Source organism: Cebus imitator, unplaced genomic scaffold, assembly GCF_001604975.1.
Source record: "Cebus imitator isolate Cc_AM_T3 unplaced genomic scaffold, Cebus_imitator-1.0 Scaffold226, whole genome shotgun sequence".
Taxonomy (NCBI): domain Eukaryota; kingdom Metazoa; phylum Chordata; class Mammalia; order Primates; family Cebidae; genus Cebus; species Cebus imitator.
In genome coordinates this window covers 117,806-133,394 of record NW_016107541.1, presented here as the reverse complement: position 1 = coordinate 133,394, position 15,589 = coordinate 117,806, and the positions used below count along the sequence as shown (strand labels likewise).

At 42.0% G+C, this 15,589-nt stretch overlaps 1 protein-coding gene across 1 annotated transcript in view; it reads right to left on the bottom strand.

Moving 5' to 3' along the window:
- Window positions 1-15,589, bottom strand: part of ADCY2 (adenylate cyclase 2) — a gene marked incomplete at its 5' end in the record, with an annotated part of 165,540 nt that overhangs the window by 64,602 nt on the left and 85,349 nt on the right. Inside the window, 2 exons of the mRNA XM_017496921.2 lie at window positions 44-163; window positions 9,201-9,338. Coding sequence (XP_017352410.2) covers window positions 44-163; window positions 9,201-9,338 — 258 coding nt within the window. The remainder of the gene's footprint in view (window positions 1-43; window positions 164-9,200; window positions 9,339-15,589) is intronic.

The following is a 15,589-nucleotide window of genomic DNA, read 5'->3' as shown; positions in this document are numbered from 1 at the left end:
TACAGGAGAGCCACCAAAGCAGTCATAATTGCAATGTTCTTACCGGGAGGAAAAATAAATTTTGTGCACGCAGAATCGCCGCCTGATTATTTGAGGCTGAAGAACTTGTGTTTGATGTATTGGCAGTTGGAGGGATTGTTTCCTCGGAGTCACTCAGGAAAAACTGCAAAGAGAAGGTTTTTTTTTTTTTTTTTTTTTTTTTTTTTTTTTTTTTTTTTTTTTTTTTTTTTTTTTTTTTATGAATTAGTAGTGCAAATTAGACAAGATAACTAGCAGGTGGCTGCTAACTTTATGAATTCTGTGTTCCTTATGCACAGTAAACAGGATTGTTCATGCGGATTTGGGAATTTCTATTCAATAAGTAATGAACGATTTATTGTTCTATACATTCCATAAAGAATTCCAGAACTTCAAAATTCACATTAAAGAAACTGGAGGCACCTCTCTCAAACAATAAAAAGTACACAAAGCCCTTGGCAGAGAGCATGGTTAGAATGACATTTGAAACCGATATCGCCTTTGAAGCCGATATCACCATGCATACATTCACTTCTCTACCATCAAATTGGAGTCTTCAGAATGTTTTTTTCCTCCAGTATCTTTTCCATCTCGGCTCAAACATTTAATGAGTCAGTATATTTCTATGAATTATTGATTTTTAGAATGAAAATTAATTTTGTAAGCAAAATGCAATCACCAGCCTCTACATTTATATCTATTATTTGTGAGTGCTTGGCAACTCAGATCATAAGGGTGAAAAATTTAAAAGGATGAATGTTTTTAGGACTGCTGGAAAGGGGACTTTAAAGAGACAAAAGGTAATGCTGAGAAAATAATTAGCTCTTATGTAATGGTCTTACATAATATAAGCATCAGAAGGACAGCATCAACCTGTTAGCAAGGCAGGAGAAATCTCTTTCTCTCTCTCTCTCTCTCTCTCTCTTCCTCTCTCTCTCATTCTCTGTCCTACAGAAGCTGCAAACAGACTAAATACCCAAGGATCAGCCACTTTTCGGTCATATGGCTAAGGGTCACAGGCATGTTCTGGAAACACAAACCACAGAACCGTGACTTGAACCAGTTCCTTTTACTGAAATAAATTAATTTCATTCATAAATCTATTAAACAGATTTTGTTTTCTGCATAGGGTTAACCACACATATTCAAGGTTTAAAAAATAAAACTTCCCTTGTAGTTTCTATGGTTGCTTTTGTTCATTTCTATCGAGTTATTTCTCTGGATTGCATAGTTCTTGTCAAATACCTAAACTACTTTATTTGGACAGATAAGAAGGCATTTATTTAATCTATTATTGGGAACATTCTTCTTATCGTCTATAGAAATACTAGATACTGTATTTCTGCCCATTATATCACTTGATTAAATCAGGCAAAATGCTGATTTAAGAATCAAAGAAATGAGTAATTTCTATATGTATGATGAAAGAATTTGTAAAAATTGTCACATCCCTGGCTGAACTACAAGTGTGCTAATATTTTGGAAAAAATTATATCAGGGATTGAAAAAAAAATAATGAAGTAATCGCTTGGCAAACAACAAGCTCCAAAAAAGTACAAATTTAGATTAAAATTTGATAGACCAGAAATTCAATTGATTTAAATATTTTAAAAAATCAAGAAATGTCAAACAAAAGGAGATTGTTTAGCCTGGTGCATCACTAGTCTTAAGTGCCAAGGATCTTAAAATATTTTTAAAAACTTCTTGATTATATCAGCATATAGGCAAAAACCTAGGGAAAATCAAGTATTACATTCTTGACATACAGTGACTGAGTAGTTTACTTTGTGAAAAAAATGTGTCTTGCAAGGAGTTTTTGCAGTAAATATGATGGTTGAACTTGAAGAACAGAAAACTCCAATCACCATACACCATGTTTCCTATCTCACTTCTGCTGTCTTTCTAGTATTTACTAACTACCCATAAATTCAAGACTCTTCATTCTGTCTAAAATCATATTACAATTTTGAATCAACTCCCTACCTCTGACTTCTTTTCATTTTCAAATAACAAACTCATGTCATTCCCTAATTATAGCCAGTTAAATACTCAAGAGAGTTATTATTTCCTTGCCCACCTTCCTTCCAGGTAAAGCTGCCCCAACTTTCTCCACTGAAAATATTTTTAGCATCATAATGATTTAGGAAGCGCTTCTCTGAACCTAATTTAATTTTCTACATCCTTTATCATAATTGGGATAATGATGTCATCATTCTGAACAAAACATCCTAAATAAAATGCTAATGAACATTGCATATTTTTAGTTTGCTTGCAAATGTTACATTTCTAAAGCAATTAAAAACATATCAGAATTATATTTTTCTAATGACATTAAATTGTAAACAGGTGCATTTAGTATTATTGTTTTATGCCTGATAACATCATTGTGTTTGTCATTTGGTTGAAATTAGACTAGTAGTCTAGTCTAACTGACTAGCCTACTAGTTAACTATGGCTAACTCCTTGTCTGGGTGGCTCACAGATTTATATATGCTTTACTTAGAATACATTTCTTGGAAATTTCTCAGAAGAAATTGCAAAATGCTGCAAGGAATCAAGTGACGTCATTCTCGAAATGTCAGGAATAAAATGAGAGCACATTCGGCTGCTCAGACATGATTCTCAACAGCCAGCTGGAGACTAACATGGAAAAAACACTATGTATAAAACAAACATGGACAACTAATTGTTTTTCTCCACTTTTTATTGAGGTGCCGGTATCACACGGATAAACGTCAAATGTATAAGGTATCCTGGTAAAATTGCACAATTCACTGAAAATAAAACTGACTTGGAAGTTTTGGCATTCAATATCAATGAGTACTGACACTTAAAACCAGTCCTGTGAACACACTGTTCTCATTGACCCTGGCTCTTGTGAGGATCATTAAAATGCAGGCTGGGAATAAATATCAGTGACTGGAAATTGACATAGAGCCCTCAGATGAAGCGGCCCATCCATGCAGTCAATGGCAGAGGCAGGTCAGGGCAGCCTCAAGCCATCCACGTTACTCCTAATGCATTTCTCCCCTTTGAAATATAGAGTCATGGCAGGTGATGACAGAGAAGCAGTTAATAAGGGCTGCTTGCCACTGGCTGGAAAAATGCAGGGCAAACTGAGGCTCACTTGCTGCAGAGGGACTGGGGCATCTAGAAGAAAAGGAGTATCTGAGGGCACAATGCAAGGGGCAAGGAGGCAGACACAGAGGGGCAGATACCGTGTGACTCACTCACATGAGGTCCCTAGAATTGGCAAATTCATAGAAACAGGAAGCAGCACGATGGTGACCTAGGGCTGGGGGAGGTAGGATGGGGAGTGAGTGTTTCATGGGGACAGAGTTGCCGTTTGGGAAAATGAAAAACGCTATGGAGACAGAGAGTGGTGAAGGCTGCACCACGTTGCAAATGTATTTAATGTTACTGAATTGTATGTTTAAAAATTGTTCAGTATACTTTATGTTATTTATATTTTATGTGATTTTAAAAACATACATTAGAAACACACACACACACACACACACACACACACACACCCAAAGGAAAGAAAATGAAAGCACTCTTCCTCTGTCTCGAAGAGAAAACTTAAAAAATCACAGGGACAGCCGGGCGCGGTGGCTCACGCCTGTAATCCCAGCACTTTGGGAGGCTGAGGCAGGTAGATCACAAGGTCAGGAGTTCAAGACCAGCCTGGCCAACATGGTGAAACCCCGACTCTACTAAAAATACAAAAATTAGCCAGGCATAGTGGCTGGTGCCTGTAATCCCAGCTACTCAGGAGGCTGAGGCAGAGAATTGCTTTAACCCAGGCGGCAGAAGTTGCAGTGAGCCAAGATTGTGCCACTGGACTCCAGCCTGGATGACAGAGCAAAAAAAAAAAAAAAAAAAAAAAAAAAAAAAAAAAAAAAAAAAAAAAAAAAAAAAAAAAAAAAAAAAAAAAAAAAAAAACAGTAACAGAGGCTTTACATAAAGACATGAATGAGGCTATGACTTTAAAAACGTGAAGTTTTCTGAGAGCAAATGAAATGTTCTTCCCAGTGACTTGAAGCATATGTGCTCCCACAGCCCCCAACCTCCGCCAACACAAAAACTGGTATTGTTGCTGAAATGGGAGTCCGATGCCTGGATTCCTCTCACTGGGTTAACAACTGCTAAGAAATGGAAATATTACTTGGGAATGGGGCTCCATCAGCCTGGAATACATGTTCAGAAAAAAAAGAATACTGAAAAAAACATCAAAAGCTATCCTGCTTTAAATAGAAACTGCCCCAGGATGGACAGGTTGAAGTGGGGCTGGGTAAAAAGAGACAGAAATGATGCTGGGACTGTTGAGCTGCACGCAAGTAGAGACTGGGTTTCACTGGCATCCTCAGCAGGTGTCACCTTCCTGACGTGAGTGACAGGAGCCCGCTTCCCTTGCACCACCCCGCACAGGTGCTGTCTTCTAACCAGCCTGCCTGCTTCAGCAGTCTGCCTGTGGCTTCAGCACCACCTAGTGAGGCATGTGGCCGGGGGCACTGCCTCTGCCTCACTCAGTCAGAGCTCAGGAGCCCGAGGCATCTGCAGATCCTCAGGTGTGGCCAGAGGCACAGTCCCATGGACAATTCCTGCCTCTTTGGTGATTAATAAGACATTATAAGAAAGGCTCTACAGCCAGGTCATATTATTTCCTTTCCGTACCTAACATTGGCTTCCTACAGTTTTATGATTTTTCTTGACATAAGTACAGGCGGAGCACCTGCATGGAAAAGAACCGCTAAGTTCATGGCACCAGGTATCAATACAAATGGGGCTTTCCTGAACTCTTGGAGGAATTCAGCGCTTGAGCAGTTCTGATCTCTTCTCCCCCTGCATCGACACAGGAAAAGTGGGGAAAAGGTAATTTAGCTTCTTTCCTGCCTCTACTGCTACAGAAGGCACCTTGGTATGTGGAAAATCTGCAGAAGACACATTAAAAGTATTGCAAAGTGTGATGAATATCTTTGAGAAGAAATACATCTCAAGGGTCAACCGTCATACTTTTAATGTGTCTTCTGTAGAGGAAGAAAAACAACATGAAAGACACATTTCTGTTACTAAAGGCAGTTGTCCTCTCTCTAAAGGATCACGGCTACTGTGGAAAGAATGTCTCCTCCTAAATGATCACTTGTCAAACTATAGACACTGGCTGCACTGTATGTCAATCATGACTAATTATGCTATACAAAATAGAGCTGGCCTCCAAAGCATATTTGTTTCCCAGTTACATTGTCTTTACGAATTAGGTGATAAATCCTAGCTTTACAAGCTCAAACTAGATTTTACAAAAAGAATTTTTTTTTATTTAAATGGCTGTATACTTCCCTATTCATTCATCCATTCTTTCATTTAATAGCTAATGAATGAAAGGCACTTTCCTAGGGCATGTGAAAAAACAAAGAAAGATTTCCTCAATGTTCATTCCAGCATTATTCATAACGGCCAAGATAGAGAAACAATGTGTCTATTGACGGATGATTGGATAAAGAAATTTTGATACACACACACACACACACACACACACACACACACACACACACACAATGGAATATTACTCAACTTTAAAAAGACGGAAATCTTGTCATTTCCAATGACATAGATGGAGCAGGATATTATGCTAAGTGAAACAAGCCAGGCACAGGAAGATGAATACTGAGCGATCTCACTTATATGTGGAATAAAACAAGGTTGAATATACAGAAACAGAGAGTAGGATGGTGGTTCCCAGGTGTGGGGAGGGCAGGAAATGGGGAGAGATAGGTCAAAGGGTGCAAAGTGGCAGTCCTATGGATGAGTGCATCTAGATATCTAATGCACAGTTGGAGGGCTATGGTTAATACTATTCTGTTGTATTGAAGATTTGCTAAGGGAGTAGATTTGGGTGCATTAATCATACACACAAGAGGTTACTGGGGAAGGTGACAGATTTGTTAAATAGCTTGCCTGTAGTAATCATTTCACTATTTATATGTATATCAAGAAATAATGATCTCACTCTGACGTGTGTGTATATGATGTTAAAAGGTATCGTCCCCTAACTGGTATGAGCTGCTACTGGCCAGTGAAGGTCAGCTCTCAGGAAGTGTGCTCAATTTGCTTGCAGGTATGGTGAACACACTCCTGAGGAGCCAGGAGGAGGCTTAATGATCGGGCATGTGTCAGTCACTGGAGGTTTCTGAGATCTTGGGACCCCGGGCACCCTGCTGCCTTCAAGTGCGCTTTCATCCTCTGCCCCTTGGCTATGGAGTTAACTTCCAACTCGGTCTCTCTCGTAGCTTTCATCTGTCGGACTCCACCTGGTGCTTGGCAGTGTGCTCACCCGGGGAGCTGGATCTTGGAGCAGCAGGACTAATGCACAGGTTACAAAGTTGAGCCCGAAGAACCCATTTTAGAAAACACACTCGGTTGGGCACAGTGGCTTATGCTTGTAATCCCAGTACTTTGGGAGGCTGAGGCAGGCAGATCACAAGGTCAAGAGATAGAGGCCATCCTAGCCAATATGGTCAAACCCTGTCTCTACTAAAAAAAAAAATATACCAAAATTAACTGGTTGTGGTGACCTGCACCTGTAGTCCCAGCTACTCGGGAAGCTAAGGCAGGAGAATCGCTTAAACCTGGGAGTCAAAGGTTGCAGTTGAGCCGGAATCGCGCCACTGCACTCCAGCCTGGTGACAGAGTGAAACTCCGTCTCCAAAAAAAATAAAGTAAACACACTCATACACTCATGATGCTTCTGGAGTCTCGGCCCAATGCCACTTGCCTACCTCTCTGTCCAGGTTCCTCCCCTGTGATTTCTTCACATCCTTGCAGTATCCAGGAAATTGCCTATGCAGAGAGCTGAGGCATTCTTGTGGCTCGTGGTGTGTCTGCAGAAAGGCTCTTTCAGGAAAACCTCTCCTGTCTGTCTTAAATCTCTCATCTTGAGCTCCCGACTCTGAGGCTGTCCCCCTGAAGAGAGCTCTGGGACCACAGTAAGAACACCGCTCCCTACCGTCACCCCCAACCCTGTTCTTCAGACAGAATGCCCCCTGGCTGGCCAGTCTGGCTCCCGAGAACAGGTGCCTCAGGTGGACTAACACAGCAGGTCTCCAGCTGAGCCCTGGCACTTCCGTTCTTCTGGAGCCCAGTGGTACCCCAGGGAATTGCTTGTTGTCTAGACATGGTGTATTTTCCCTCCTCAGCTGTTTGCCATTCACTCTGGATTAAGCCCTAATTGGAAGTAATGAGGTGACCATCTAGGCACGCCTGAGACCTAGAAGAGGAGGCCTCCTTCCCCAGAGGGAGGCCCCATGATCCCTGCAGCAGAAAACGAGCCTCAGGTGATGCAGACATCCAGGAAGAAGGGGAGACCTGCTTTGTGCCACTCTCCCATCTTACAGAAGGGCAGGAGGAGGGCTTCCAGCACTGGACCTGGCCCATCCGGACTTCTCCACAGGGCACTGCGAGCCAAGGGCCTGCATTAGCCCAGGGAGGCTGTGTCCTGGGGGACTGGCCTGCTGAGCACCTCCTTCCCCAGCAACAGATGCGGCTGTTTAACTAGCTGCCATGGAGGCTGAGCTGGTGGCTGGAGGAGGTGGCTGCAGTGTCCCCTTTCAGCGGTCCACATACCTGTGGAGATGCACATCAGAACTGCTCTCACGTCCTTTCTTGGGGAACTCCTGAGACGGAGCTGGGGCACACAGGCAGGTGAGGTCGGGCCGCAGGCACACTTGTCCCCAAACTTATGACACAAGAAAATTTGCGGGAATGGCACACACCCACTTCCAGACAGGCAGGGAGAACAAGCCACAGCTGCTCTCTGAAGGCCCTTTGCAGGTGTCCCTAAGATCAATTCTAGGCAAGGCAAAGCAGATGGAGAGGCCATCCTACCCCTGCCACTGGGGCTTGACCCATCTGGGGTTCAGGTGGCATCAGCGTCACCTGAATCTGCAGGTGTCTGAGAAGAACTGTAGGATCTCCAGCATGACCTGGAGGACTGGCCCCATTAAACATTTGAGGTCCTTATCCACTTCTTCAGCTTTGTTTTTCAATCCTTCTTAGTATGAATGTCTCTCTTGTCCCAGATGCAAATGTCCCTCCTTCTCAGGACCTTCCGCCCACCTGCCCTTGCCCCTCACTTCCTCCGGGTCCACGTGGCAGACTCCTCCTCTCCGCCCTCCAGGACTCCATCTAGCCGACCCTGCTCTCCCTTCCCCTCATGCCTCTGTTGCTGTTTTTGCCTCCTCGTTTCAGGAGGACTTGATGATAGGGTTACCCAGCTGTCTGTCTCCCACTTCTACTCCTACAACTGGAGGGCAGAGAACTGTCTTTGGGGTCTGAGCACCCAGCACGTACCAGGTGCATCTTTATATTCAGTCAATATTACATTTTGCTATGCAAATGCTTTCTACTTTAAAAAAACATGTTATTATTATGAAATTATATACAGCCTGTCACCACAACCTGGCTTCAGGCCCCTGGAAGGCAAGGGCTACAGCTCCTAACACTTTGCATGTCCCACAGTCAATGAGGCGTCCACTACAGGAAACATCAGAGTTCCTTCGGCTGCTGCTGCTGATGGGAGAACAGTAAGGACGCGTCTCAAAGCACCCTGACAAGCCAGGTATCCGTCCTGGGGGAGATCACCAGCAATGATGAGACTGACATAGTAAGAGCGGCCATAGGTTCAATAGTTACAAAATGGCCAGCACTGTCCTCAGTGTGCTGCAAACATTGGCTCACTGAATCCTTAGAACCCCCTTGGTAGAGAAGTCTTGGTTCTCACTTTCAAAGAAGTGCAAATGGAGCCTGCAGAGTTCAATGAAAACATCTTTCTAGTCCTGTAGGTGGTGAGAGAGAAGCCCTGAGATCAGGTCTTTTACACTCCAGGGCAGGACACTGCACCCTTCTTGGTTTATGACTATGCTTCAGACCTTGCAGTCATTTCTGTAGCCTGTTGAGGAGCCACCATGAGCAAGGAAGTGCAGAGTCCAAGGACTCGCCCAGTGTCTCAAGGTGGCTCCATGAAAGCATCCCTTTCCTTAGAGAAATGACTGCTGTTGCCCTGAGATGCTACATTTAATGGGCAGCATTGGAGCTAAAAGCAAGTTTCCAAAATTCCATAGGACAGGTCCCAGAAGGGAAGAATGCCCTGCGTGGCGTGAGCACTGATTCACCCCGGGGCTTACCATGTTGAACACGGCCATGGTTAGTATGATGGCCGTGGTGACGATTGTCAGAGAAATCCGTGGCCAGGGTCGGTTGGCAATGATGCCGGAGGACTTCAAAAGCCACATGAGCGGGGGAGAGGCTTTTTTGCTGCATTGCTAGAAGGGAGAAAGAAAAAAGAAAAGCATTGCTAGTTTATGATTTCTCTCTAGTTTCTTGATGACTACGTTTAAGACCACAAGAAGCACCAACATGGTTCATAGACTAAACATGTCCAGTCTGCCCACCCCTGGGGACTCATACCAAGTCACGAACCTCATTAAAATTATGTTGGCATCATTGCTACCAATTGAGAACAAGTTAAGTGTCTACAACAAAGGTGGGATGTGCTTGTATGTCTTTTAAAACAGGCCTAAAGTTATGTTTTCAACTAATTCTTTTCTCAAAGGAAAAATGTCAGTTAATGAAATCACCCTGGGGGATGTGTGGGGTCTCTGATCACAGCTATGATGAAAGTTTTCATAAGTTCAGCTGATTATGCGGAAAGAGACCAATACATCTCCCGACCCCTTTAATGCTACATTAGCAGATCACAAGAAGGCAGAGCAGGTCACAGACTTAGTTTGGTGCCTAAACTTGCAAATATGGTATCTGAAAGTCTCAGGCATGAGGCATGATGGCTTGTTTGATCTCATCTGCTCTTGTAGGGGTTTTCTCCCACACAGAGAAGCTCCTTTTTTTCCCTCCAAACCATCTTTAACAGTGTTAAGAAACCCATAATATAAAATATGCCCTTTAAACCATTTTCAAGTGTACAGTTCAGCAGTGACAGCCACATTCACATAGTCGTGTGCCATCTCTAGGGTTTTCAGTCTTACCAAAAGGAAACTCTATGTCCATGGGAAATCAACTCCCTGTTTCTCCCTCCTCCCAGCCCCTGGCAACCACCATTCCTCCTCCTGTTTCCATGATTCTGACTACTCTAAGACCTCATGTAAGTGAAACAATCTAATAGTTCTTTTCTGACTGGTGGATTTCTCTCAGCATAATGTCCTCAAGGATCATCATGTTGTAGCATTATGCCAAGACTTCCTTCTTTTTAAAGCTTGAATAAAATTCCATTGTATGTATCTACAGTTTTTTTAAAAAAAATCCATTGGTAAAATGGACACTGAGTTGCTTTGTCTCTTGGCTGTTCTGTATAATGCTGCTATGCATATGGGGATTGGGGAAGATTTATTAATACAAGAAGGAATTGAGGACTTTAGGGGATGACAGCCAGCATTTGCTCCCCATTCACCGTGGGGTCTTGGCGCATGAGCTCACCCATCCTGAGGGCCACCGTTCCAGGCAGGCACAGCTGGGATTCTCACCATCTCCCAGGTGTGAGTGTGCAGTGGTAGCACAGAGCTCCACGGAGGTGTGGGTGACATCAACTCTGCCTATGCAGATGTTGTGTGGGCGTAATTTGCATATGTCATCTGACATGACAAGCAGGACATAAGAGTCCTCTAGGGGTTAACATTTTTACCTTTATGCCAAAGGGACTATGGTCCCAAGGCTATGTGTCTTGGAAGTAAAAAAAAAAAAAAGTGGTGATTTCAATAAATTCAGAAGAAGGAATAAAATAAATTATACCCTTTGATCAGTACTACCAAGTTAATCTATTGGCAAACAAAGCTGGTGTGGCATCCATGAAATCCGAATTCAAATAAAAAATATTCCTGAACAGCACTAATAGGCTGTGCTTTTACTTCTCTACGTCTTTCACAACTTCTTTCTGTGTTATTACTAAAAATATTCTTGCCATAAGCATTGCTATATGTTCAATGTTGATACAACAGTTGAATGAGAGTCTAAACACAGGGTGAGTTTAGAAGGTAAAGCATCAGTCAGTGGCCTAGCTTCAAAGCTCCACTGCTGCGAGACTTTCTGCAAGTTAATGATCCTCTCTGAAATGGGGTCTCAGTTTCTTCCTCTCTCAAATGGGGATTATAACAGTACCTGCCTTCTCTGTTTTCAGAGGTTTAAATGAGTTAGAGAAGGTGTGTGCAACAGAACTTACAAGTGGACATCCGCCTGTGAATGGTTGTTATTGTTTAATGCATGCTACTTCTAATCACATTAATATCACAAAACAGACAAATCTGTGTTCTGTAGGAGAAGCTCTTCCTGTTATTTCAATGAAGAAAACACAATATTTCTTAGAAACATTTTAATGACTAAAATATAAATTCTTTATGTAAACAACAACAACAAAATTTCCTCGTCTCTACTCCTTTCTACCATGGAGTTTTATTTTGTTTTCTTCCTTCCAGCTCCTGATAGGAAAAGATAAAGAATATTTGCACACAGCGCACATCCCCCTGAGGGAGACACAGGACCAGGTTCCGGCCTCACTCCTTGGGCTGATTTTCCTGGACCCTCGTGTCATTTCTCTGAGTACCTGCCACGGAATTTGAGCCAGTGCTGCCCTCAGCCGCAGAGTGCCCAGGGCTGGACTGCTGGCTGCCGGCAGGGGGCGCCCTTGGCCCAGCTCTGCAGGGCATCTGATCACCAGCAGCAGATGACCAGATTTGCACTCTCTGCTTCTACTCAAGAGCAGGTTTGGATAGGGGGTGGTGGTGGCAGTAAATGTGTGCCCTAATGTTCTGAACATGCAGCATCTTAGAGGGTCAGGTAGCAGAGAACATCCACCTGCGAATGGTTATCATTATTGTTTGATGCATGCTACTTCTAATAATATTAATATGACAAAACACAATCAAATTTGTGTTCCATAGAAGCTTTTTTTTTGCTATTACATTTAATGGCAAACCCGCAATTACTTTTATACCAACCTATAATAAACTATGAAGAGCCAAGTTTCAAATGGAATATCATGCTCATCTGGCTCAGATTTCATTACATGATGACGTTTGGTTTGATTCTCTTAAATTAAGACAATATTTATATATTCGCACCCGGATTGACTACAATTAGTTCCTTTAAGAGAAAATTATTAAAATAAATGTTTTTATGTTTGTGAAATTGTGACAATTTCTGTATACAGAAATTATCAATAGATACGATAATAAAAATGCTTAGAGCAGGGAATTTTTAAAAAGTTTATTACTTCAGGAGAAAATGTACATCTAGCTAAGATTGCATATCACTGTCAATTAGGTAAAATAGTATGTAGTTATTACACAAATTTTCGAAATTACAAAACTAAAACAAATTACTGTCTTTGAAGTTTTAGAAAAATACGTGGTGACAATCTTGCCAAATATGCAGTCTAATATGTTGTATTCTGCCCATAGGCTAGTCATTTACTGAAACAGATCGAGGCAGATATGTAGGAATTCTTTTCCTGCTCATGTCACATGCCAGGCAAAATGGCAAATCGGCAGCACTTGCAGCTACGGACTAGACGCCTAGGGGGTTGGCAGACATGGGGTTCAGCACAGCAGATTCAGGATGCACTTGGTTCAAATGCTTCACCCATGCAGTTTCCATGCACATCTCAAAGTTCCCCCTCACAATTGTTTTAAAACTTATGCCAAATGCATTGTTCTTGAGGTCAGGGGGACAGCCAGCTACCTTTCTTTGTCACCAAGCAGTGACAAAGTAAGCAAACCTGTTCTGAAGTGTAAAAATTGGTAAGCATTGCTGCTGGCAAGGGCAAGAAAGTAGAAGAGAACAGAGAGGTGACAGTTGCAATGACAATTATGAAAGAGGAGGAGGAGGGTTGAGCTGTGGAGGCAGGGACAGAAGAAACCAATGATGAGGATAAGAGGAGAAACACGACTAAGATCCTAAAATGGAAGGAATCTAATTAAGAAAAAAGGAGACCCTTGATTCGGTTTGTAGCCCCATAGAAAAATTACAGCTTGGCTGTTGATATGATCATTTGCTTCAGTTTATCCTGTTTTTGATTAAGTGATTAAGTATTAAAGGCCCTGGTGGAAAAATGTTTATCAAAATTCAGACCATCCCAATTAAATGTTATAAATGATAACATCTCAAAAAATATTTTGGCCTTCATTTGGAAGATACTATTCAGCTGAAAATGAGAAAAGGCCTGCCGCGAGCCCAGAGTGGTGGACTCACTTGCTTTGATCTTTGGTTCAACTCCTGGCATAATTTCAGCCACATCTGTTTCCTTTCTTACTTGATGATCTCACTGAACCCCATGATCAGCTCTTACTTATGGTGAGCTCACCGTGTACCTTCTAGAAATGCTCTTGGATGTGGATATTACATTCATCCGTTGACAGACAAGGGACTGGCACTAAGTGTAGTCTGAGATTTAATAAAAGAAGAAATGTAAATTTATAGGAAAATCTCAGCTGGGCGCAGTGGCTCATGCCTGTAATCCCAGCACTTTGGGGGGCTGAGCTGGGCGGATCATGAGGTCAGGAGTTCAAGACCAGCCTGGCCAACATGGTGAAACCTCATCTCTACTAAAAATACAAAAATTAGCTGGTGTGGTGGCAGGCGCCTATAATGTCAGCTACTCGGGAGGCTGAGGGAGGAGAATTGCTTGAACTTAGGAGGCAGAGGTTGCAGTAAGCCAAGATCGCACCACTGCACTCCAGCCTTGATGACAGATCAAGAATCTGTCTAAAAAAAAAAAAATTATAGGAAAATCCTATCATAGAATTGGTGGTGAGGACAATAAGCAGTGGGGTGTGGTAGGAAAAGCGTGGGATGAATCCCAATGTTCTTAATTCAGTAAATGCAGATCCTCCTCCTAAAGACAAAATGTTCATACATGTTATTTGGATAAAAAAGAAGAAAAACCTCCACCAAAAATATCAGCCAGCTTCTCTTCCTTTCCTCTCTTTCTTTCTTTTTTCCTTCCTGTTTTGATCCACTTGCAATGGAAATGACTGGTAGTCTCTCAAATTAAGTTAAATGTAAATTTTTCACTCTAAAATTAATTCTTCATAATTTAACTTACTCATTATAAAAGTAGACTTCATTTACAGTTTCATTAGTATCACTTTTAACAGTAAGATGAGATACCTGAAGAGAAGTAGAAGCTCATATTAAGTGAAGTTAATAAAATGAAAAAAAAAATCCAGAAAAGTTATAAAGATATCAGAGTGGCTGAGCAGCAAACTTTTAGCATTAGGAAAACAAAATCCATATTAAAATCTTGCTTGGAAAATATGGTGGTTATGTGTTTCATATAAAGATGTACTTTTGTGTATTTACCTAAAGGAACATCTACTTTGGCTTTTTAATTAGCTGAGGACCATCATTCTGAATAGCAGGAACAAGTCGGAGCAATAATTACTTGTAACATTTAATGTCATAGAGACTGTGATGTGTACTTTGATTGTTTAATTGTCCTTGAATTTCCCACGGGAAGACTTCTTTATGCCAATCAATCATATTTTACAAAATCGACCTGGGTGAGCCTCATCCCTGCACTGGGGCTCCATGTGTACCACACTGAACCATTTTTGCTGACATGCTTATCTCTGGCCAAATGCAGAGCTGGTTGAGGACAGTGGCCACATACAAGAGGCCAGTATAGTGTTTGTTAAATGGTAGGGACTCACCAAATACGTGCAGATTCTGTTTGCTGTTTTCAATGATGGACTCAAAGGGAAATTACCAGGGCAAAGAAACAAAGAGGGAGCTCAGTGATAAAGGGACTGAGGCTGGTGGGTGGGTCCAGGAGTGTCCTGGAACAGGACTCAGGCCACAGCACTTAGGGGGTGGGCTTTTAACTCCCGTAGGGAAAAGAAGATGTTGCCTGCAAAGGGTGGGCAGCTGAGACTTGGCTCTTGAATAAAATACAGAGACCCAAATGGCTATTCCTTCTGTGCAAAGAAGTCTAGAAGGGCTCCATTCACTAGCTCAGGGAAGTATCAATAAACTTCCGAGGATCAACCCAAACCTAAAGTGTTGTGTTTGAAATTACATTACCCGATTCATAATGAGAATCCCAAATTGAGGGGTTATTAATTAGGTCAAAACCAGAGAAAATCCTTGAAGCTGTGGCAGAAGCAAGAATAACAATGAATGTAAATGATACTTTAGACCACACAGTGCAGGGATGTCCCATCTGGGGGCTGCAGCAGTTCCTCCTGAACATAACCTCACAATAAAAAACAAATTCTGAAGTACCTAAGGCAATGAATCATATGAGGAAGAGTCAACAGACATAACAGGTAGTAGAATTAGCACCACAAGATCTACAGATATTACAACAATCTGAAATAGCCTCTAAAATAAGATTAAAGTAACAAAAGAGGGATTAGAATACATATGAATGAGCAAGTCAAGAAAAAATAACAAGTATTTTAAAAAATGAGCCACATAAACTTTCTAGAGATAAAAACGTAGATTTCAAAATTAAAAATTAAATGGTTACTGAGGAACTGGATGAACTGCCAGTGAATGAGAGAGGCTA